This window comes from Ranitomeya variabilis, chromosome 2 (genome assembly GCF_051348905.1).
Source record: "Ranitomeya variabilis isolate aRanVar5 chromosome 2, aRanVar5.hap1, whole genome shotgun sequence".
Taxonomy (NCBI): Eukaryota; Metazoa; Chordata; class Amphibia; order Anura; family Dendrobatidae; genus Ranitomeya; species Ranitomeya variabilis.
The window spans coordinates 41,232,019-41,256,758 of NC_135233.1; the positions used below are offsets into that span (position 1 = coordinate 41,232,019).

The 24,740-nt window shown below is 45.9% G+C and overlaps 1 protein-coding gene across 5 annotated transcripts in view; it reads right to left on the reverse strand.

The window, feature by feature from the left end:
* RCOR3 (REST corepressor 3) overlaps positions 1–24,740 on the reverse strand; it is a 130,999-nt gene that overhangs the window by 54,311 nt on the left and 51,948 nt on the right. The window contains exons 1-2 of one of the 5 annotated variants that reach the window (XM_077282326.1): positions 16,673–17,321; positions 16,507–16,563 (exon numbers count right to left, since the gene is read on the reverse strand). The exons of 1 other annotated variant lie outside the window; for it this stretch is intronic. In XM_077282326.1, coding sequence (XP_077138441.1) covers positions 16,507–16,563; positions 16,673–16,799 — 184 coding nt within the window. In that variant the 5' untranslated portion in view covers positions 16,800–17,321. Of the gene's footprint in view, positions 1–16,506; positions 16,564–16,660; positions 17,322–24,740 lie in introns of those variants that run through there. 3 more of the 5 variants (XM_077282327.1, XM_077282325.1, XM_077282328.1) reach the window with 3 other exon arrangements.

The following is a 24,740-nucleotide window of genomic DNA, read 5'->3' on the forward strand; positions in this document are numbered from 1 at the left end:
TATGCAAAAAAAAGGGGATATGAGATGGTTTACTGTATGTAAACCATGTCTCATATCCTGTCGGGTTTAGGCAGGTGAAATGAAAAGCCGGCAATTGAATTACCGGCTTTTCTCTAACACCGCTGCGTATTTCTCGCAATGCACACGCATGGTCCGTGTGTAATCCGATTTTTTCTCGCACCCATAGACTTGCATTAGCGAGTCTCGGCCGAGATATGCTGACAATCGCAGCCTGCTGTGATTTTACTCGGATCCTGAATACGGTGGAGAAAATATCGGATGATGGGAGCTGCACCATAGATTAACATTGGGCCGAGTGCTATGCGATTTTTTATCGCATAGCACTCGTCCGTATTACGGTCTAGTGTGACCCTGGCCTAAAGGTGAGTGTAACTGCTTTTTCAATTTTATTTAAAATACAAGGAGCTTGTCATTATTTCAATTAAAGCATTTTATTGTGGCTGTGTTTTGTTTTTTTTACAATCTAACTTATAGACGCCTCTCTATTACTAACCTCTGGGCTTGATGTCAGCGGCCATAAAACAGCTGATAGCCTCTAATAGATGAGCCTTTTCTGGGGAAGCGGTGTGCTGCTATTTTTAGGCTGGGAAAGGCAATATCCATGGCCTAAAATACTAGACCTGAGCGGTCTGCTTTAGCTTGGCTGGTTGTCAAAATCGGGTGGGAGACCCCACGCCGCTTTTTGAATTGTTTCTTTTAAAAAAGAAAACACAGCGTGGGACACCTCTCTTCTTGATAACAAGCCATGATAAAATTGACAGTTGCAGCCCACAGTTGTCGGTTTTGCCTGCGCTGGTTACCAAAAAAAGAAGAGGCCCCACGTAATTTTTAAAATTTATAGCACAGGCTGATGAATACTTCCATCAGTGGCGCCTGCTCTCGCTTTTATCAGTGAAAGCAAGCATAGGCTAATGAGAGTACTCCATCAGCCGACGCCTGTGACTGGCGATAACTTTTCCACCGGTCACAGCTGCTGGCTCACGCTGTCATTTGAAAGTATGGGAACTGCAGCGCTCTGACCGGTGGTAACTAGCTTACTGCCGATCAGAACCACCTGTGTTTCCCACGCTGACACACAGATGACAGTGTGGGAAATTGCCAATGTTCGAGGTGCTGAACCTGAACCGTAACAGGACTTCCTGGAGAAGTCAGTGTTCAGGGTCCGTGCACACTAGGTGTTCGGTAAGGACTCTGAACTTTACTGTTTGGGTTCGCCCTTCTTTAATTAAAAGTTGAGCCCCACAGACACAAGTCTGATTACTGACACATCTCCGAACTGGCAGTGTGGGGGGAAAGGGCAGTTCAGCAGAGCAGACTATGCTAGGAGAGGATAGCTGACAGAAGGGTTTGTAATGTAACAGCTAAGCTCAGCTGTGCTGCTCCACCCCCACACAAGGTCCTTAAATCAAAGGTGTGAGTCACTGGTGCTTTATAATCATGCAGGAAATCCAGGCAGCCTGTAAATACCCCCCACACTGATAAACCTTCTCTTAGGGTACTGTCACACATTGAAATTTCCATCGCTACGACGTTACGATTCGTGACGTTCTAGCGATATCGTTACGATATCGCTGTGTCTGACACGCTACTGCGATCAGACACCCTGCTGAGAATCGTACGTCGTAGCAGATCGTTTGGAACTTTCTTTCGTCGCTTGATCACCCGCTGACATCGCTGGATCGTTGTGTGTGACAGCGATCCAGCGATGTCTTCGCTTGTAACCAGGGTAAACATCGGGTAACTAAGCGCAGGGCCGCGCTTAGTAACCCGATGTTTACCCTGGTTACAAGCGTAAACGTAAAAAAACAAACCGTACATGCTCACCCGTCGGTGTCCTTCAGGTCCCTTGCCGTCTGCTTCCTGCCCTGAGTGCCGGCCGGAAAGTGAGAGCAGATCACAGCGGTGCTGCGCTCTGCTCTCACTGTACGGCTGCACTCAGAGCAGGAAGCAGACGGCAAGGGACCTGGAGGACACCGACGGGTGAGCATGTACGGTTTGTTTTTTTACATTTACGCTGGTAACCAGGGTAAACATCGGGTTACTAAGCGCGGCCCTGCGCTTAGTTACCCGATGTTTACCCTGGTTAACCGGGGACTTCGGCATCGCTCCAGCGCCGTGATTGCAACGTGTGACCGCAGTCTACGACGCTGGAGCGATGATTATACGACGCTGCGACGTCACGAATCGTGCTGTCGCAGCGATGAAAATTTCAATGTGTGACGGTACCTTAAGCTATGGTGGGGGAGTGTTCTTCTTTCCTTTGTGTGTTGCTACCTGCTTATGATTGGTCAGCATCACACAGGGGGAAGAAGTACACTCCCCCAGTAAAAACTGTTGATAACACAAACAGACTGGAAAAAAAGTGTACTCATTTGATTGCTAATATCTCTGCAACGGGGAGGCGAAATAAAAAAAAATAAAAAATTTGACATTGTGTGTTCAGTTCAACATGGAAAATTTGATTAAAGGTCCTCTTTATAGAGAGTTCTGCAGTGCACTGTCCCTTTCTGTGCGAAGAGTCCAGAGTCCACCAATGATGAGCCCCAATTCATAAGACCACTAAAAATCAGCCGTAATCTGTTGGGAAATATGCACCTAAAATAGAGTAATTCACAGTTCCAACGGAAATCAATGTGTAATTTATAATGCATGGACATATCAAGTCCTCTAGAGCAGGGCGACCTGCAGGGATATCATCTGCTCTCTGCAGGATTTCTAGAAAATGGTTTGCTTTAGGAATCTTGAAAATCCTGTGGACTGAGACAGTGAGGACAAGATTAGTGTTCTCTTAAAGGAGTTTTCTACCTTTAGAAAACTGGACCTGAAATCATTCCTGTAATGTAAAATAACAGATAGATGGTACTGACGCCCTCCCCTGTGCGGGCTCCCCGCTACTGCTCCTGACTCTGTGCCTAGGCTGCAGCAGTCATGTTACGTCAACAGCTCACATCACCGCTGCAGCCAATCACTGAGCTCAGCGGCTCGTGCCATCTAAATCTGCTCAACTGTCAGTTATTTTACATTACAGGAATCATTTGAGGACTTTTTCTAAGAATGATAAACTCCTTTAAGTGTATCACCTTGGCTTGACCCATTAATCTCATTGCACAAAGCCTTACGGCTACATGGATACTGAGCTTTGAAAACTGAAATTTTCATTGTATTTCTCAACAAAATACTATTTGTTGTTTTGGTCTCTTGTAAAGGCGACCATATGGGAGATAGACGTTGTCTGAGGATTCATGAGTCATCACTAAGGAGAAAGCTGCTGCCTAACTCCTCTGGCAGCGGCTCCGCTCCCCTGAAAACAAAAAGAATTGGGCATTGAAATTCTAACGGACGGATCCGTCTCCCACCACCATCTACAAAGGGAGAGTCGGAAAGCCCCCATACACATCAGAGATGTCCCTCCAAAAACTGCAAGTTATGATGACTTTCATCTAAAGTGCAGATTGTGGAGACTGTAACAGGCTTGGGAGGGACATATTCACTAAAACACCAAAAAACCATCACTAACAAGCCCTAAACCTTAGCTTTTATCATTTATTAAAATAGCGGGGTGAATAGACCATTATACAGAAAACATTCTGTCCCTGAACTGCCTAAATAATTCTGATATAATATGAAGGCAATTGCCTAAGGATTAACTGATGAGACCCCGGGGTGTCAGCTCTGTTCGGACAGTTGTACCAAGACACACGTTCTACCAACATGTTTCACCGCAGATATGCCTCATTTGGGGATGAGATGATGTAGCTATTGTCCCACCCCCTGATGAAGCCGCACGTGTGGTGAAACATGTTGGGAGGACGTATGTTTTAGTACAACTGTCCTATCTGCCGGACAGAGCTGACAGCCCCGGATGCCCTCAATATTATGTGTCGTGGAGTACGAAAGTCCCATTAATATTAGATAATTGGACCATAGCACCGAATTTGCTGAGTTTGGCTGTGTTTAATGTACCCGAGGGTCTATGAGCATGGTCTGAGTTTCGGCTATTTACATTAATCCCATATAAAATACATTGTGCCGCATGTGTATACCTCACTGCCATTCCTTTCAAATGGAGGGGGACAAAAGCGATTCATGGGGGTCTCAGCAAGCCAATACCCACAAATCCAGATGTTGTAGAAACACCGCAGTCACTCACTATGTGAGGCCATTATACTGTATGAAGTACTATGTGAGACCATTATACTGTATGGAGCACTATGTGGGGTCATTACACTGTATGGAGCACTATGTGGGACCATTACACTGTATGGAGCACTATGTGATGCCATTATACTGTATGGAGCACTATGTGGGACCATTACACTGTATGGAGCACTATGTGGGGCCATTACACTGTATGGAGCACTATGTGGGACCATTACACTGTATGGAGCACTATGTGGGACCATTACACTGTATGGAGCACTATGTGGGACCATTACACTGTATGGAGCACTATGTGGGACCATTACACTGTATGGAGCACTATGTGGGGTCATTACACTGTATGGAGCACTATGTGGGACCATTACACTGTATGGAGCACTGTGTGGGACCATTACACTGTATGGAGCACTGTGTGGGACCATTACACTGTATGGAGCACTGTGTGGGACCATTACACTGTATGGAGCACTATCGATTAGATGGGTCATACAGCACAAAATTACACCGTGGCCAAGAGGGAACTAATGTCACCCTTCCATCAACAATGTCACCATAATCTTTATTTAGAATGAGATTACTCCCAAATAGATCCAACACAACAAAACCATGGAGTAAATACAAAATCTCAGGTATCATTATAAAAATGCCAAATTTATTACACAAATTTAAACAAACAGTTCAATCATATGAAAAGAAAGTACAAAGTGTACATATGCAGGAACAATCCAATCAGCAGACTGGTGGTCAGACAGAGAGTTCGCAGGGACACAGATCACTTCGGTATTAGACCATGGTACAAGCCCAGTATGCATACCAATATGCACCATACACAAGGCACAGCATATCATTAAGGTAAATCATTGCATAATGTTAGTTGTACTGCCGCCGCCTAACAGGTGCAATAATAAAGTTATAAGCGCTTACCCATGGTAAATGATCGGTCCCACAGACTCTCTGACACCCCTGACGCGCGTTTCGCGGTCCAGCTTTTTCGAAGGGGAGACGCATATGAGCAGATCTCGTGGGTTTAAAAAGGGGAGACAACCGGAAGTGTCTGATGGTAGCGGCGCGCATGATCCGGACTACATTACCCACAATCCCTGCGGCCGTCATAGAGGAAGTGCACATGTGGGCGGAACTCCAGCCTCTGACGTCACTAAGACATGCGCACTCCACATATACAGATAGCCATCAGGAAAGTGGGAATTCAGAAGCCCGGATACATGCGCGCACAAACAGACAAGCTTACAGAACATGTCGTGCAGCTCAGACCCTGGGGTTAAGTCGAGATGAGCAGGGGTTAACCCACCATAGTGCAACAGTCATATATCTCACACATATAAAGCGGAGATGACGTGTGTCTCAAAGGCAATTTTTATAGCATATAAGAACCATTAGAATGATACATAAAGTGCAAAAATAGTGCAAAATTTGCATAAAGTACAGTAATAAGAATAAGAGTGCATATCTCCATAATCAATATTATAGTGAAACAATATATAGTACATCTGAGTATGCCCTTCCAGCATACCTACAAAATATTAACAGAGTTACAAAATATACATAAATAGAACGAACGATGGTGGATAGTGGTGGGTTTCCTCCTCCTCTAACTCTCTCCTTCATAACGACCAAGATCATCATCGAATGACTCATATATAAGCCCGGTACTCCCTTTATGTGTATATACAAACTAAAAAAGACAAACATATGCAGATTAAAATAAAATTAAAAACAAATGGTAAGTGACATTCCAGGGACATCGGAAAGAACCATACCTTATCCATTACTAAGTACAAAGGCACCATGTCAGTAAATAGTGGAACAGGGATATCATGATATTAGTAATAAAGACATGAGAAGAGAGGTCAAAGAAACGGAGAAAAACTCACGTTCTCGTTCAGCCCATTAGGTGTCAAGGTGTCTAGGGTGACAATCCATCTACACTCTCGTTGTGCTAAGAGCTTATTTAGATTGCCACCCCTAACACCACCATGGATAACTTCGATCCCCCTCACCATCAGAAAGCGAGGGTCGGACCCATGGTATTCACGAAAATGTCTAGGTAAGGTCTTCAGCGTAGATATGTCAGTTATGTCCTTGGCGGCCCCAATGTCCTTTACATGTTCACGTGTCCTAACCTTGAGCTCCCTTGATGTAAGTCCAACGTATATACGTGTACAAGGACAGGTGGCATAATACACCACATGTGTGGTATTGCAAGAGATAAAATCACGGATTTTGTATTCTCTCTTGCCATCCGAGGATGTAAACGTTTTACATCTGAGAATGTTAGGACACGCGACGCATGACCCACAGGGAAAGCATCCATGTTTGGGGCCGCCAAGGCCAAAAATGGTTTTTTGTTTTGCCACATAGTGGCTCCTGACTAAATTATCTCGAAGATTCTTACTTCTACGTTGTGTCATCATTGGTGATGCCGGTAGAGCTGCCGCCAAGACAGGATCAGTGCGTAGTACTGACCAATGTTTAGACAGAATACCATGGATCCGATCCCAATGGCAATTCGACGTTGAGATGAACCGAACCATGGGTTCATCTTGTTTACTTTTTTTAGGCTGAGCGAGTAGATCTTCCCTTCTCGTGTGTTTAGCCCTTCTATATCCTGCCTTAATGCACCGACGGCTATATCCCCTGGCACGAAAACGATCAGTCAGGGTGACGGACTGTTTCTCAAAACGCTCTTCTGTCGAGCAGACCCGCCTATTCCTGAGAAACTGGCCAACTGGGATGGCCTTAATTGTTGAATAGCTATGTGCCGAAGAGGCATGGAGCAGTGAATTGACGGAAGTCTCCTTCCGGAAAAGATCTGTTTCAATCACGCCGTCCTCTCCGACACATAAACTAATGTCCAAAAAATCAACTTTAGTCCGGTGCCAAAAATAAGTAAATTTCAAATTAAATGGATTAGTATGGAGGTACTGCATGAATTTAGATAGGCTGGTATCATCTCCGTTCCAGATTAATAGAACATCATCGATGTATCTATACCAGCCTACCACTGGGTCGGCGGCCTGTGCCCCGTCGCCGTGGAAAAGCCACCTCTCCCAGAATCCCAGGAAGAGGTTGGCGTACGACGGGGCACACGCCGCCCCCATGGCAGTCCCCTGCACCTGTAAATAAAATCGATCCTTGAAAACAAAATAGTTGTGAGTTAACACAAATTCCAGTAAATCCAAAATCAAATCAATGAGATGGCCATCCCAGTTAGTCGTCTCCAGGAAGAAGCGGGCCGCCCTAAGGCCGTCAGCGTGTTTGATTGAAGTGTACAAAGATTCAATATCAATTGTCACTAATAACATACCCTTTTCCAGAAACAGCCCGTCAACCTTAGTCAATATATCCGTAGTGTCTCTGACATAGGAGGGGAGCGTTTCCACTAATGGTTTTAAGTAATGATCAATAAGTTTACATACATTATCGCTCAACCCTCCTATGCCAGAGACAATCGGTCGGCCTGGGGGATTAGCAACATCCTTGTGCACTTTCGGCAGAAGGTAGAAAGTGGCCACTTTTGGATGTGGAGGTAATAGTCCATCCAAAATCTTCCCTGGGACAACACCCAACTCCCTAGCACAGAACAGCAAGTGTTCCAATTTGCTAGAAAAAAGGTGTGTAGGATTCTGATGCAGCACCTGATATGTTTCTCTATTCCTCAATTGGCGAAAAGCCTCCCTTTCATATTTGTCAGTGGGCCAGACACTACGGATATATTGACTAAGGTTGACGGGCTGTTTCTGGAAAAGGGTATGTTATTAGTGGAATTTGTGTTAACTCACAACTATTTTGTTTTCAAGGATCGATTTTATTTACAGGTGCAGGGGACTGCCATGGGGGCGGCGTGTGCCCCGTCGTACGCCAACCTCTTCCTGGGATTCTGGGAGAGGTGGCTTTTCCACGGCGACGGGGCACAGGCCGCCGACCCAGTGGTAGGCTGGTATAGATACATCGATGATGTTCTATTAATCTGGAACGGAGATGATACCAGCCTATCTAAATTCATGCAGTACCTCCATACTAATCCATTTAATTTGAAATTTACTTATTTTTGGCACCGGACTAAAGTTGATTTTTTGGACATTAGTTTATGTGTCGGAGAGGACGGCGTGATTGAAACAGATCTTTTCCGGAAGGAGACTTCCGTCAATTCACTGCTCCATGCCTCTTCGGCACATAGCTATTCAACAATTAAGGCCATCCCAGTTGGCCAGTTTCTCAGGAATAGGCGGGTCTGCTCGACAGAAGAGCGTTTTGAGAAACAGTCCGTCACCCTGACTGATCGTTTTCGTGCCAGGGGATATAGCCGTCGGTGCATTAAGGCAGGATATAGAAGGGCTAAACACACGAGAAGGGAAGATCTACTCGCTCAGCCTAAAAAAAGTAAACAAGATGAACCCATGGTTCGGTTCATCTCAACGTCGAATTGCCATTGGGATCGGATCCATGGTATTCTGTCTAAACATTGGTCAGTACTACGCACTGATCCTGTCTTGGCGGCAGCTCTACCGGCATCACCAATGATGACACAACGTAGAAGTAAGAATCTTCGAGATAATTTAGTCAGGAGCCACTATGTGGCAAAACAAAAAACCATTTTTGGCCTTGGCGGCCCCAAACATGGATGCTTTCCCTGTGGGTCATGCGTCGCGTGTCCTAACATTCTCAGATGTAAAACGTTTACATCCTCGGATGGCAAGAGAGAATACAAAATCCGTGATTTTATCTCTTGCAATACCACACATGTGGTGTATTATGCCACCTGTCCTTGTACACGTATATACGTTGGACTTACATCAAGGGAGCTCAAGGTTAGGACACGTGAACATGTAAAGGACATTGGGGCCGCCAAGGACATAACTGACATATCTACGCTGAAGACCTTACCTAGACATTTTCGTGAATACCATGGGTCCGACCCTCGCTTTCTGATGGTGAGGGGGATCGAAGTTATCCATGGTGGTGTTAGGGGTGGCAATCTAAATAAGCTCTTAGCACAACGAGAGTGTAGATGGATTGTCACCCTAGACACCTTGACACCTAATGGGCTGAACGAGAACGTGAGTTTTTCTCCGTTTCTTTGACCTCTCTTCTCATGTCTTTATTACTAATATCATGATATCCCTGTTCCACTATTTACTGACATGGTGCCTTTGTACTTAGTAATGGATAAGGTATGGTTCTTTCCGATGTCCCTGGAATGTCACTTACCATTTGTTTTTAATTTTATTTTAATCTGCATATGTTTGTCTTTTTTAGTTTGTATATACACATAAAGGAAGTACCGGGCTTATATATGAGTCATTCGATGATGATCTTGGTCGTTATGAAGGAGAGAGTTAGAGGAGGAGGAAACCCACCACTATCCACCATCGTTCGTTCTATTTATGTATATTTTGTAACTCTGTTAATATTTTGTAGGTATGCTGGAAGGGCATACTCAGATGTACTATATATTGTTTCACTATAATATTGATTATGGAGATATGCACTCATTCTTATTACTGTACTTTATGCAAATTTTGCACTATTTTTGCACTTTATGTATCATTCTAATGGTTCTTATATGCTATAAAAATTGCCTTTGAGACACACGTCATCTCCGCTTTATATGTGTGAGATATATGACTGTTGCACTATGGTGGGTTAACCCCTGCTCATCTCGACTTAACCCCAGGGTCTGAGCTGCACGACATGTTCTGTAAGCTTGTCTGTTTGTGCGCGCATGTATCCGGGCTTCTGAATTCCCACTTTCCTGATGGCTATCTGTATATGTGGAGTGCGCATGTCTTAGTGACGTCAGAGGCTGGAGTTCCGCCCACATGTGCACTTCCTCTATGACGGCCGCAGGGATTGTGGGTAATGTAGTCCGGATCATGCGCGCCGCTACCATCAGACACTTCCGGTTGTCTCCCCTTTTTAAACCCACGAGATCTGCTCATATGCGTCTCCCCTTCGAAAAAGCTGGACCGCGAAACGCGCGTCAGGGGTGTCAGAGAGTCTGTGGGACCGATCATTTACCATGGGTAAGCGCTTATAACTTTATTATTGCACCTGTTAGGCGGCGGCAGTACAACTAACATTATGCAATGATTTACCTTAATGATATGCTGTGCCTTGTGTATGGTGCATATTGGTATGCATACTGGGCTTGTACCATGGTCTAATACCGAAGTGATCTGTGTCCCTGCGAACTCTCTGTCTGACCACCAGTCTGCTGATTGGATTGTTCCTGCATATGTACACTTTGTACTTTCTTTTCATATGATTTAACTGTTTGTTTAAATTTGTGTAATAAATTTGGCATTTTTATAATGATACCTGAGATTTTGTATTTACTCCATGGTTTTGTTGTGTTGGATGTATGGAGCACTATGTAGGGCCCATTATACTGTATGGAGAACTACCGGTATGTGGGGTCATTATACTGTATGGAGGGCTGTGTGGGGATTGCAGTTGGAGAATTATACTGTGATGGGGTCACCATTGTTTGTCGGGGGGAATGAGGGAGAGGGGTACAGTAGGGTCATCACAGTGTTTTTGGAGGGTATTGTGGAGGAATTCACTGTGGCAGTATCATAGTGTTTGGGGGTACTTTATGGCAGTATAATTTATCTGTATTATTCAAGGTTTTTTATCCTTTGTTGTTACATATGTAAAATTAGATCATATGCTTTTTACTGCTGTTACATAACATATTATTCCAATATTTTATGCTAAGATCTATTAATTAAAATGTACTTTGTAGGACTATCCCCTTAAGATGGTTTCCGTATGAAAAAGTTAATCGTTATATATTTGATGATCAGGAAAAACTTCCTCAAATTGTAGACATTTTTTTTTTTTAAATAAATATCAAGGTCCCTGTCCTACCAGAATATAAAAAGAAATAAAAACATTAAAATGTTAATAGTAGGAAATTTTTTAAAAATAAATAAAACAAAAAATAAACACCTTAACTCCGATCAGAAAATATATTATGTAAAAAAATAAATATGCAAAATTGTGATCTTTTGCATCTGTGCTGTCCCGATCCTGAACTATAACATTAACTTGTTATTTAGAATGCACTGAGAAAGTGGCCATAAAAAAACACAACAATGTCAGAATTGTTGTTTCACATCTGGAAAATGAAACAGTATTAAAAAAATAAATATCATATGCCCCCTAAAATGGTACCAATGTAAACATCAATGCATCACTAAAAAAAAAAACAGGTCCCCACAGCTCTGTCGACAACAAAATTACAAGTAATGGTTCTCGGAATATGGAGATACAAAAAATATATTTTTTGGGTTTTTTGTGTGTGCAAAAAATGCTACATCAAACAAAAAAATAAACAAACAATCTGTGGTTCTCAGAATGCGGTGATGCAAAAATTCTACTATATAATTGTCTAAGGAACATTCCATCTGTCTGTCCCGGAAATCCCGCATCGCTGATTGCTCTTGCCAGCTGCCTGTCCTGGCTGCCGCGACCAATCAGCGACGGGAATAGTCCGATTAGTCCCTCCCTACTTCCGTCCAGTCAGTGCCCGGCGCCCGCTCCATACTCCCGAGTGCCCACCAGTCAGCGCTTACACAGAGTTAATGCCAGCATTAACGGAGCGCGTTATGACGCGGGTAACGCACTCCGTTAACGCTGCTATTAACCCTGTGTGTCCCCAACTTTTTACTATTGATGCTGCCTATGCAGCGACAATAATAAAAAGATGTAATGTTAAAAATAAAAAAAATAAAAAAAACTGCTATTCTCAACTTCCGTAGTAAGCCGAGACGCGCGCGGCCTCCGCCATCTTCCGTTTCCAGAGATGCATTGCGAAATTACCCAGAAGACTTAGTGGTCTCTCGAGACCGCTAAGTCATCTGGGTAATTTCGCAATGCATCCTGGGAACGGAAGATGGAGGCAGCCGCGCGAGTCTCGGCACAGCTTCGCTGGATCCCGGTGGGTGAGTATAGAACTATTTTTTATTTTAAATATTTTTTTTTTTTAACAGGGATACGGTGCCCACACTGCTAAATACTACGTGGGCTGTGTTATATACTGCATGACTGCTATATACTACGTGGTCAGTGTGATATACTGCGTGGGCTGTGTGATATACTACGTGGGCTGCGCTATATATTACGTGGGCTGTGTTATATACTGTTTGGCCTGTGTTATATACTACGTGGGCTGTGTTATATACTGCGTGGCTGCTATATACTGCGTGGGCTGTGTTGTATAGTACGTGGGCTGTGTTATATACTGCGTGGCCACAGTTAGATACTGAATGGCTTGTATTTACGCATCGGGTATTCTACAATATGTATGTATCTATATAGCAGCCACATAGCACAGGCCATATAGTATTTGTCTGCTATATACTACATGGCCTGTGCTATATACTATGTGCCTGCTATATACATACATACATAGATATTCTAGAATACCCGATGCGTTAGAATCGGGCCACCATCTAGTAAAAAATAAAGTCAGAGACCTCAGGACACTAAAAAAGCTGCATCCTGAAGGGATTAAAGTGCATGTTTGTTTAGTGATTTCTGTCAAAATCCTCGGTGATTTCTGGACCAATCGCTTTAGAAGAATATAAGAGCTATATTAGAAGACACAAAGTGGTTTTCTGGACGTATGACCTAGCCTTAGGTAAGTAATCATTTCAGATCAGAGGGTGCCTGACACCCAGCACTGCCACTCCATTCATTGTCTATGGGACTGCTGGAGAATGAGAGAATGAATGGAGTGGATAAGACATGTCCAGCCAGGGCACCATTCATGCGACCGATGTGGTTCCCTGCTGTCGGATCAGCAAGTTATCACCTAAGCTATGGATAAAGATGGAAATGACCCCTTTATAGAGCGCATTTCACCATTTTTTACATGCTAAACTGGCTGAAGAAAAAACAGATATTTCATTTTCATTCTCATCTGTTGAGGAAGTATTGGCATATACAGTAAATATCCCCATCTACGAGGAGAGCAGAGCTGTGTGTCTTATTACATACATAGCTCTGCATTATTTCCCAGGATAGGCATGTAATGACACACAGCTCTGCAGTGCAGGCAGGGGAGAGCAGAGCTGTGCGTCTTATTACATACACAGCTCTGCATTATTTCCCGGCATAGATGCATGTAACGACACACAGCTCTGCAGTGCAGGCGGAGGAGAGCAGAGCTGTGCGTCTTATTACATACACAGCTCTGCATTATTTCCCGGGATAGATGCATGTAATGACACACAGCTCTGCAGTGCAGGCGGAGGAGAGCAGAGCTGTGCGTCTTATTACATACACAGCTCTACATTATTTCCCGGCATAGATGCATGTAACGACACACAGCTCTGCAGTGCAGGCGGAGGAGAGCGGAGCTCTGCGTCTTATTACATACAAGGCTCTGCGTTATTTCCAGGGATAGATGCATGTAACGACACACAGCTCTGCAGTGCAGGTGGAGGAGAGCAGAGCTGTGCGTCTTATTACATACACAGCTCTGCATTATTTCCCGGGATAGATGCATGTAACGACACACAGCTCTGCAGTGCAGGCGGAGGAGAGCGGAGCTCTGCGTCTTATTACATACAAGGCTCTGCATTATTTCCCGGGATAGATGCATGTAACGACACCCTGCTATGCTGTGCAGGCAGGGGAGAGCGGAGCTGTGCGTCTTATTACATACACAGCTCTGCATTATTTCCCGGGATAGATGCATGTAACGACACACAGCTCTGCAGTGCAGGTGGAGGAGAGCAGAGCTGTGCGTCTTATCACATACACAGCCCTGCATTATTTCCCGGGATAGATGCATGTAACGACACTCAGCTCTGCAGTGCAGGCGGAGGAGAGCGGAGCTGTGCGTCTTATTACATACACAGCTCTGCGTTATTTCCCAGGATAGAGGCATGTAACGACACTCAGCTCTGCAGTGCAGGACGGGGAGAGCAGAGCTGTGTCTTATTACATACACAGCTCTGCATTATTTCCCGGGATAGATGCATGTAACGACACACAGCTCTGCAGTGCAGGCGGGGGAGAGCAGAGCTGTGCGTCTTATTACATACACAGCACTGCATTATTTCCTGGGATAGATGCATGTAACGACACACAGCTCTGCAGTGCAGGCGGAGGAGAGCAGAGCTGTGCGTCTTATTACATACACAGCTCTGCATTATTTCCCGGAGATAGATGGATGTAATGACACAGCTCTGCAGTGCAGGCGGAGGAGAGCGGAGCTGTGCGTCTTATTACATACACAGCTCTGCATTATTTCCCGGGATAGATGCATGTAATGACACACAGCTCTGCAGTGCAGGCGGGGGAGAGCAGAGCTGTGCGTCTTATTACATACACAGCTCTGCATTATTTCCCGGGATAGATGCATGTAATGACACACAGCTCTGCAGTGCAGGCGGGGGAGAGCGGAGCTGTGCGTCTTATTACATACACAGCTCTGCATTATTTCCCGGGATAGATGCATGTAATGACACACAGCTCTGCAGTGCAGGCGGAGGAGAGCGGAGCTGTGCGTCTTATTACATACACAGCTCTGCATTATTTCCCGGGATAGATGCATGTAACGACACACAGCTCTGCAGTGCAGGCGGTGGAGAGCAGAGCTGTGCGTCTTATTACATACACAGCACTGCATTATTTCCTGGGATAGATGCATGTAACGACACACAGCTCTGCAGTGCAGGCGGAGGAGAGCAGAGCTGTGCGTCTTATTACATACACAGCTCTGCATTATTTCCCGGAGATAGATGGATGTAATGACACAGCTCTGCAGTGCAGGCGGAGGAGAGCGGAGCTGTGCATCTTATTACATACACAGCTCTGCATTATTTCCCGGGATAGATGCATGTAATGACACACAGCTCTGCAGTGCAGGCGGGGGAGAGCAGAGCTGTGCGTCTTATTACATACACAGCTCTGCATTATTTCCTGGGATAGATGCATGTAATGACACACAGCTCTGCAGTGCAGGCGGGGGAGAGCGGAGCTGTGCGTCTTATTACATACACAGCTCTGCATTATTTCCCGGGATAGATGCATGTAACGACACACAGCTCTGCAGTGCAGGCGGAGGAGAGCGGAGCTGTGCGTCTTATTACATACACAGCTCTGCGTTATTTCCCGGGATAGATGCATGTAATGACACACAGCTCTGCAGTGCAGGCGGAGGAGAGCGGAGCTGTGCGTCTTATTACATACACAGCTCTGCATTATTTCCCGGGATAGATGCATGTAACGACACACAGCACTGCAGTGCAGGCGGAGGAGAACGGAGCTGTGTGTCATTAAAAACACTTCTTGACACTCATTTTGGCAGTCGAACCTCGTCAACAGAGCGGAGAGGAAGAGAAGCCGCTGCTCTGTCGACGTGACGTCGGCTGCAGAATCGCCGGCAGGTCCACCCTGCACTGGCAGAGATCGGCGCCTGGCACAATAGGCCGGTAAGTAGCAATTACCAGCCAGTTAGTTCTTAGGACCACAGTACAAACAGATATAGTCCTGGATACCCCTTTAATGGTATTATCCTTAGTGTGTGACCCTCCCCAGGTCCAGCACTGACTCTCATCTACTCCCGATCTGTTATTTTCTGACGTCCCATCCACACCACTGCAGACAATCAGCAAGGTCAGCGGCTAACTCCGTCTCCTCGGGCAGAGTCGCCAAGCTTGGCGACTGGCTGCAGCGCTGGTGACATTAACATACATCGGCAGCAGCGGTGCAGACCCAGAGCTGGACCCGGGGAGGGGAAGTAAAGTGCATTTCTTTTCAATGCAGTGGAAAGAAAAGGGTTTTCCGAAACTGGAAAAACCGGTTAAATAAAAACAAAAAAAAACCTTTAACTATTGCCTTAAGGCTCTACTACAATTAAAACTCTCAGGGCATGCTGGGAGTAGTAGTTCTGCAACAGCTGGAAAGCCACGGGCGAGGAAACATCGCTCTATGGAATATTATATACGTATTATGTTGGATCTCATATTACCGTATATATTTATTGAATATTTCCAAGTCATTTTAATCAAACTTCCCAATAATAAAAATAAAATATAAAAAAATATATAAAAATAAATCTAGTGTATAGAAACCTATGTAACGGCAGCTGTGTGAGCGGAGCCGCCGGGCCGTGCTCACACCTCACAGATACAGCCCATATATCAGGCCCCCATATATCAGGCCCTCATATATCAGGCCGGTGATGACGTACATCCTGCTCCCCCCCTATAACACCAGCTGCCCCTATACCGAGGCTACCACCGCCGCCTCCCCGGCCGCAGCCCGCACACAAGATGGCAGACGTACCGGGCTCGTAGTCGGGGATCCGGGCCTGGAAGTCGGCGCCCACCCTCATGCCCACATCTGTAACGAGAAGAGCAGAGGCTATAGCGGGGGCGGAGGCCGCACTCACACTCACACCCGGGGAGGGAGGGGACGGGAGGCTCAGGCACACACAGACCGAGGCTACCACCGTGCTCGTCGTCGCTGCCGCCGCTCTCCTCGGAGTAGTGGCCATTGGAGGCGCTGGACAGGCTTTTGGTGCCATTAGTGCGGTTCTTGCCTAGAAACTCGATGCTCTTATCCATCATGCCCGGCATGGCTGCGGCTCCCGCCCGGCGTCCGGTGAAGGGGGACTCGGTAATATGGAGGCGCACTCACACGCCGTCTGACTGCTGCTCCTGGTATCACTCCGCTGTCGGGATCGGGGCTCCTGCTGGTGCTGCTGCTCTCGGGGAGGTCATGTGACCGGAGGACTTGGTGGGGGGTTTGGCTGCTGCCTGTGAGGTGGAAGGAGCGGGTCTGGGCTGAGGGAGGGAGACGGTGGCGGGGGCCGCCGGGCTGAGGAAGGGGGACGGTGACGGGGGCCGCCGGGATTAGGAAGGGGGACGATGGCGGGGGCCGCCGGGATTAGGAAGGGGGACGATGGCGGGGCCGCCGGGATTAGGGAGAGAGACGATGGCGGGGCCGCCGGGATTAGGGAGGGTAGCGGGCGCTGAACTCTTTGACCTAGTGGACGCGGCCGCAGTGAAGTGTCCTGGCGCGGAGTGACACGGCTGCTGGTGACGTGCGCGGCGGGGAGAGGGGACCGGAGACGGCGCAGTGCTGTGTCCTGCGTCACTGCGGAGGGGTGGACAGCGGGTGAACCGTGCGTGCGGCTGTCACAGCATGGCGGGAGCAGCCCTCAGGGGAAGGGGACCCCTCACTGTAATAATGGGGGCACGGAGACCACACGTACAACGTAATGGAGGGAGGCGAGGCGACCCCCTCACTGTAATAATGGGGGGAGGGAGACCACCCGTACACTGTAATGGGGCACGGAGACCACCCGTACAATATAATAATGGGAGGGAGGCGAGGAGACCCCCCACTGTAATAATGGGGCAAGGAGACCACCCGCACACTAATAAAGGGGGGAGGGGAGGTAAGGAAACCCCCCCACTCTAATAATGGGGGCACAGAGGCCACCCATACAATGTAATAATGGGAGGGAGACGAGGAGACCCCCCCACTGTAATAATGGGGGCGAGGAGTCCACCCGTACACTGTAACAATGGGGGGTGGGAGACCACCCGTACACTAATAATGGGGGAGGGGAGGCAAGGAAACCCCTCACTATAATAATGGCATGGAGACCACCTGTACACTGTCGTAATGGGAGGGAGGCAAGGAGACCCCCCCCTCTGTAATAATGGGGGCAAGCAGACCACACTGTAATAATGGGAGGGGGCGAGGAGACCCCCCATTGTAATGGGGAAGGAGACCACCCGCTGTAATAATGAGGGCAAGGAGAGCACCCCCACTGTACTAATGGGGACACGGAGACCACTGGAATACTGTAATGGGGCAAGAAGACCCTTCCACTGTACTAATGGAGTCAAGGAGACCACCCCCACTGTAATAATGGAGCGAGGAGACCTCCTGTAATAATTGGGGGAGGCAAGGAGATCCCCCCCCCCACTGTAATGATGGGGGCATGGAGACTCCCCATCCTCCCCCACTGAAATGATAGGGGCACGGGGACCCCTCCACGAATAATGATGGGGTCATAGAAACCCCCTCCCCAACTGTAATGATGGCATAGAGACTCCCCTGACTAATGATGGGGGCAAGGAGACCCCCTCCCAGACTAATGATAGGGACATATAGACCCCCCTATTGTAATGATAGTGGCACGGAGACCCCCTCTCAGACTGTAATGATAGGGGCACGGAAGCCCCCTCCACGACTGTAATGATGGGGTCATGAAGACCCCCTACCAAACTAATGATGGGGACACGGAGACCTCCTGGACTGTAATGATAGGAGCAGGTAGCCCCCCCCCCCCCCGACTAATGATAGTGGCACGGAGACCCCCTCCCCAACTGTAGTGAGAGGGGTACAGAGACCTCCCCGACTGTAAAGTTAGGGGCACGGAGACCCCCTCCTGACCTGTGATGATAGTGGTACGAAGACCCCCTTCCTGACTGTAGTGATAGGGGTACGGAGACCTCTCCCACTGTAATGATTGTGGCACGGAGACCCCTTCCCTGACTAAATGATGGGGCACTGAGTCCCCCCTCCCCGACTGTAATGATGGGGGGACATAGACCCCCGACTGTAATGATAGGGGCATGGAAATCCCCTCCCGGACTGTAATGATGGGGGTACGAAGACCCCCTACCAAACTGTAATCATTGGGGCATGTAGCCCCCCCCAACTGTAATGATAGGGGCACGTAGCCCACCTCCCCAACTGTAATGTTAGGGGCACGGAGACCTCCCCGCCTCTAATGAGAGGAGCGCGGAAACCCCTTCCCCGACTGTAATGAGAGGGGCACGGAGACCTCCCTGGCTGTAATAGAGGCACCGACTCACTTATGCCATAATAAGAGGTGTAGAGACCCCCTTCCCCCCTGTGTTCCAGCCATGGAAAAGTCAAACCTCCCCATAATAGAACCTCTGAGACCCGGTAACAGATACTTACTGAAATGGCGCCTCAGCTATGGATACCCCTGTAAAAGAGCTCCAGTACCAGACAACCCCATGACTCAGCCCTAGAAACCTCCTCAGCGTGTCATCCAGGCGTCCACTATCGGCACCACCAGACGTAGCTCGTTCATAAATGCACCACAACAGTGTATCAGTCTCAGACTCCTCCAGAGTCCCGTAACAGTGCGTAAGCCACAGCTGCAGACCCCCGTAACACTGTCAGCTATAGAAACCCCATAACCGTGCCTTAGCCACAACAAAGCCCCACAAGTGAGCCAGCCATAGAAACACCATAGCCGTGCTATAGCCATGGAAACAACAATATTGCATCAGGCACCCCCATAACACTGTCTCCCCCATAAACAACCTATAGCAGCTCCTTACCATTTGAAACCCCAAAGCCAAAAAAGTATAATATACATCTAAAAACCAAACAAGAGTCTGCCGCGCTCCAACACAGATGGGTGAACAAATGTCTGCGTAACACTGCTCACCTGATAGTGCTAGTGTTCAACCGTGTTAGCACAGTCCCGGAGCTGAAGTAGCAACACCAGATCGGTGTGCCCAAAGTCACCGGTGTATCCGCTGCCTTGGCTGGGTCTGCAGATGGGGAGCGTCCTCCCTGAACACCGGAAGTAGCTCCTGGAGAGCTGGAGTGTGCTGATCGGCGGTGTGCCTCGGCCGAAGGCGCCGCCGTGTGTGAGCAAGGTGTACGAGGGGCGTGGTAGAGCGGTGACGTCACCTGTCCGTAGAAGACGGGCATGTACAGGGGCCAATGACCGACGCGTTTCGAGGGAGACGTCCCTCTTCCTCAAGGTTATGGTCCCTGTACTAACGCTAAACCTATATACCCCTCGTCATCCTCCCTGCTCCTGAGCCAATTTTCCTAATGACCTCGCCAGCACCCTGCAATTAGTGGCATGCAGTATATGACACATGAAAACACCTATACTGAATTGCGCATGACCGCTAATCCCTATTATTACACGGATAAAACGACCTCCTGTTTTCCAAATTAAAATTAAAATTTATTTATTATTTATTGATCCCCAACTAATATATAAAAAATGTAACATGTATAAATATGTATAAATAAGTAAAATTTTTTATTCAAATGCTAAAATGACCCCACCTTACCCTTTGATAAACTTGATCCTAAAAAATTTGATCCTAAAAAATTATTATTGCCCGAACAGAGCTATATTTAAAAAGAATTATCAGTGTGCAGTATGTAATTGCATCGATAAAAACATACCTCCATTCGTATTGAAATAAAAATACCACTCTGAAATCATACACTGAAATGGTGGTACCCACTGTTAATATATTAAAGGGCATACAGTTCAATTTCATAATTGAGTCCCTTTGGGGCCAGACTGTTGAGTGTAAAAATCCAATTGGACTCAACCCTAGACATGCTCCTCAGATAATCCCCCCCTCTGGGTTTTTTTTGTACGATCTGGATGCCACAAAAAGATGTCCCATTGCACGTTCGTCCATGTTTTTCTGCATAGTGGCGTGACAGAGGGTGGCCACCAAACCCCTTAGTGATATTATCCAGGTGTTCCTTTATCCTGTCTTTCAATCTCCTTTTTGTGCGGCCTACATATATCTTCTCGCAGGGGCATCTAATAATATAGATGACCCCCGTTGAATGACAGGAAATATTATCCTTAATGCTGAACATTTCGGTCCTATCTGTATTCCAAAAACTCGTTTGTACCGACTTTTTGCATTTTACCCGTATACAGCAGGAGCAAGTTCCACACGTGGTGAACCCCCCTTTAAGATTCGGCCATACTGTGCTTGTTGGTTTAGTGTGTCCATGAATCATTCCCATCCTGGCTGTTGGAGCTATCATATTTCCAATATTCTTAGCCTTTCTAAAGACAAATCTTGGTTCGTCAGCAATAAGTTCTCCCACCACCTTATCCTTTTTTAAAATGGGCCAATGTTTATAGATTATATTAGTGAATCTTTTACGATTCGCATGGTATTGCGTAATAAATGGTATTTTCCCAATTTCGTGTGCTATGCTCAAGAGTTGTGGTCGTTTTTCGATTGCATGAATCAAATTCCCTCTTGGCACAATCCTGACATCCTGCCTGATCTTTTCCAAGGATGTCTCACAGTACCCTCTTTCTATAAACTGTTTCTTTAGATAGTTGGATTCTTCATCATAATCCCCATCTTTTGTGCAATTCCGTCTTATACGTGTAAACTGGCTTTTTGGAATGTTTGAAAGCCATGACGGAAGGTGGCAACTATCTGTATGGATGTAGCTGTTACAGTCAACTTCCTTGTGATAGCAAGGGACTCAATTATGAAATTGAACTGTATGCCCTTTAATATATTAACAGTGGGTACCACCATTTCAGTGTATGATTTCAGAGTGGTATTTTTATTTCAATACGAATGGAGGTATGTTTTTATCGATGCAATTACATACTGCACACTGATAATTCTTTTTAAATATAGCTCTGTTCGGGCAATAATAATTTTTTAGGATCAAATTTTTTAGGATCAAGTTTATCAAAGGGTAAGGTGGGGTCATTTTAGCATTTGAATAAAAAATTTTACTTATTTATACATATTTATACATGTTACATTTTTTATATATTAGTTGGGGATCAATAAATAATAAATAAATTTTAATTTTAATTTGGAAAACAGGAGGTCGTTTTATCCGTGTAATAATAGGGATTAGCGGTCATGCGCAATTCAGTATAGGTGTTTTCATGTGTCATATACTGCATGCCACTAATTGCAGGGTGCTGGCGAGGTCATTAGGAAAATTGGCTCAGGAGCAGGGAGGATGACGAGGGGTATATAGGTTTAGCGTTAGTACAGGGACCATAACCTTGAGGAAGAGGGACGTCTCCCTCGAAACGCGTCGGTCATTGGCCCCTGTACATGCCCGTCTTCTACGGACAGGTGACGTCACCGCTCTACCACGCCCCTCGTACACCTTGCTCACACACGGCGGCGCCTTCGGCCGAGGCACACCGCCGATCAGCACACTCCAGCTCTCCAGGAGCTACTTCCGGTGTTCAGGGAGGACGCTCCCCATCTGCAGACCCAGCCAAGGCAGCGGATACACCGGTGACTTTGGGCACACCGATCTGGTGTTGCTACTTCAGCTCCGGGACTGTGCTAACACGGTTGAACACTAGCACTATCAGGTGAGCAGTGTTACGCAGACATTTGTTCACCCATCTGTGTTGGAGCGCGGCAGACTCTTGTTTGGTTTTTGGTTGGTTATTTGGGCAGGTCCGCACATCCCACCTGCCAGGGTGCCAGCAGCTCACACAGTACAGTATTTTAGGACAGCGCCGGTGTACCTTTGTTGTTTTTAGTGGTTTTTGGGTGTGCTATACACTCAGGCAGCGTCCATATGGCTATATCTTGTTTATGGAAGGATAGGGATTTTCGTTTAAAGCTCATAAGGAATCAGGGTTTATATTATCAGTGTGCAGATACTGAATGTATTAAAGCTAAAGACATTCTCAAAAGTTTGGAAAAATGTTTATGTATTGAAATGAGGGATCTTTGGGAGATAGCCTCCCTCGAGAGGTATATGGCAGCTAATAAAGTCCCCAAAGGGTTAATGATTTATAAATCGCTAGCAGGGGACTTTGGGGAGCCTTCTGTACAGGAGGAATGGGATAGTATGTTTCTACAGTTTTCCAAAAGGACTGTACAATTCATTATTGACAAAAGGAAAATTAATTTACAGAAGACTAGCAATGATATTATTAAATTATTTGAGCAATTAAAGGTTTTTGACCATTTGGAAGAAGTTCAAAAACTAGCAGAAAATATTACTAATAGACTACATGAGAAAGAAAAAGAAATTAGATATAAGAAAATGAGAAAATTCGCAAGAGATGAGATAGTGGTGGAAGAAAATCTAAACCCCATGGGATCCAGAAGTATACCTACTGAACGGACCGTGGACCAATCATACAGAGGTACACAATTTGTAGTCCTAGATGAATATGAAGGCACGCCACCCCAAACCCCTCTTGACGTGTCAGTGGTGTTCTCAACCTACACGAATTCAAATTCTACACAATACACCCCCATGTCAATCAGTCGCAACCAGTGTATACTGGATGAAACTCCAGGTCCATGTATGGAGGCCTTGAATGTGACTGATAATAGAACTGAATCCCCTGAAGTATTCACCCCTTTAGTAGCTAACATTCCTATAGGAAATAGATATTCTGCACTTTCACCATCAATCGAGGTCCCAGGTACATCGAATGAAAGCAATCAGTTTAGTACCACTCTGAGGCCACTCACTCAGGTGGAGGGTCCAAGTGGATCCAACAAACAGGGCTTGACAGGAAAACGAACAGTAGGAAAAAGTTTGGTTGTCGGCAGTACCCTCAATAGGAATTTTAATAACAAAAAAACTCAGCCCCACAGGATTCCTAATAAAGGAATACTAGGCTCTAAAAAGGGAAACACCTCAAAAACATATCAAAATTTTTTTCAGGTACGAAGCGCAAAAACAAACGGGGCAAGAGAGCAGGGAGGAAACTCACCAAAACGAAAATAAATAAAGAAACATGTAGGCAAAAAATTTTTAATTTAAGTTCACATATGGTAACTAAGGAAGAGGAATCACTCCTACAAAAAGGTCTAAAATTTGCTCCTACATCTAAGGCAAGCCCCTTCATGCTATATGTCTGCATGAAAAAGTTTCTTCGCAGTTTAGCTATTAAAAAATATTTTTTGAAAAAACAACAGGCAGGTGTAAATATAATAAATCCTAGTCCTAAGGAGTATGTACACACAACATTAGCCAACCCCTCAGCTTTTAATCCTTTGAGTGAATATTCAAGCGCTTTTCACGCCTTTGAAACATTAGTGACTTCTGACATCAGAAAATTAAAAAGAGTGAACCCTAAGTATGCTCCAAGCAACCTCACTAGAGAGGAAAGAAAGGCTTTAATCAATCTCCAGGACAATAATGATATTGTGGTCCGGGGTGCCGATAAAGGGGGTGGCATAGTCATCATGGATCGCAGTATGTACCATACGGAAGCATTGAGGCTCTTAAATGATACTGTTACGTATAAGAAGCTTTTAGGGGATCCCACTGTGCAATATGTAAAAAAGTTAAATGTTTTAGCCATGAAAGGCAAGTCTATGGGCATTTTAAATAAAAAGGAGTTTCAATTTATTAATAATAAAACACCAAGTGTGGCAATTTTTTATCACATCCCGAAACTGCACAAGAACTCCAGATGCCCTCCTGGAAGGCCAATTATATCAGGCATTAATTGCCTGACAGCCAATTTATCAGAATACGTGGATACACATCTGCAGAAATGTGTCACTCTTCTTCCAGCTTATCTAAAAGACACGGGATACAATACGTGTTTTGGAAAACACGAGCTGGGGGAGTAACTACATACTTGGCACATTGGACATTAAATCTCTCTACACGGTTATCAACCAGGAGAAGGGTTGTTCAGCAGCTGAATATTATTTGGAACAACTACACTCTTACAACCCCACTCAGATTGCATATATTGTGGAGAGTATGAAATTTATTCTCCA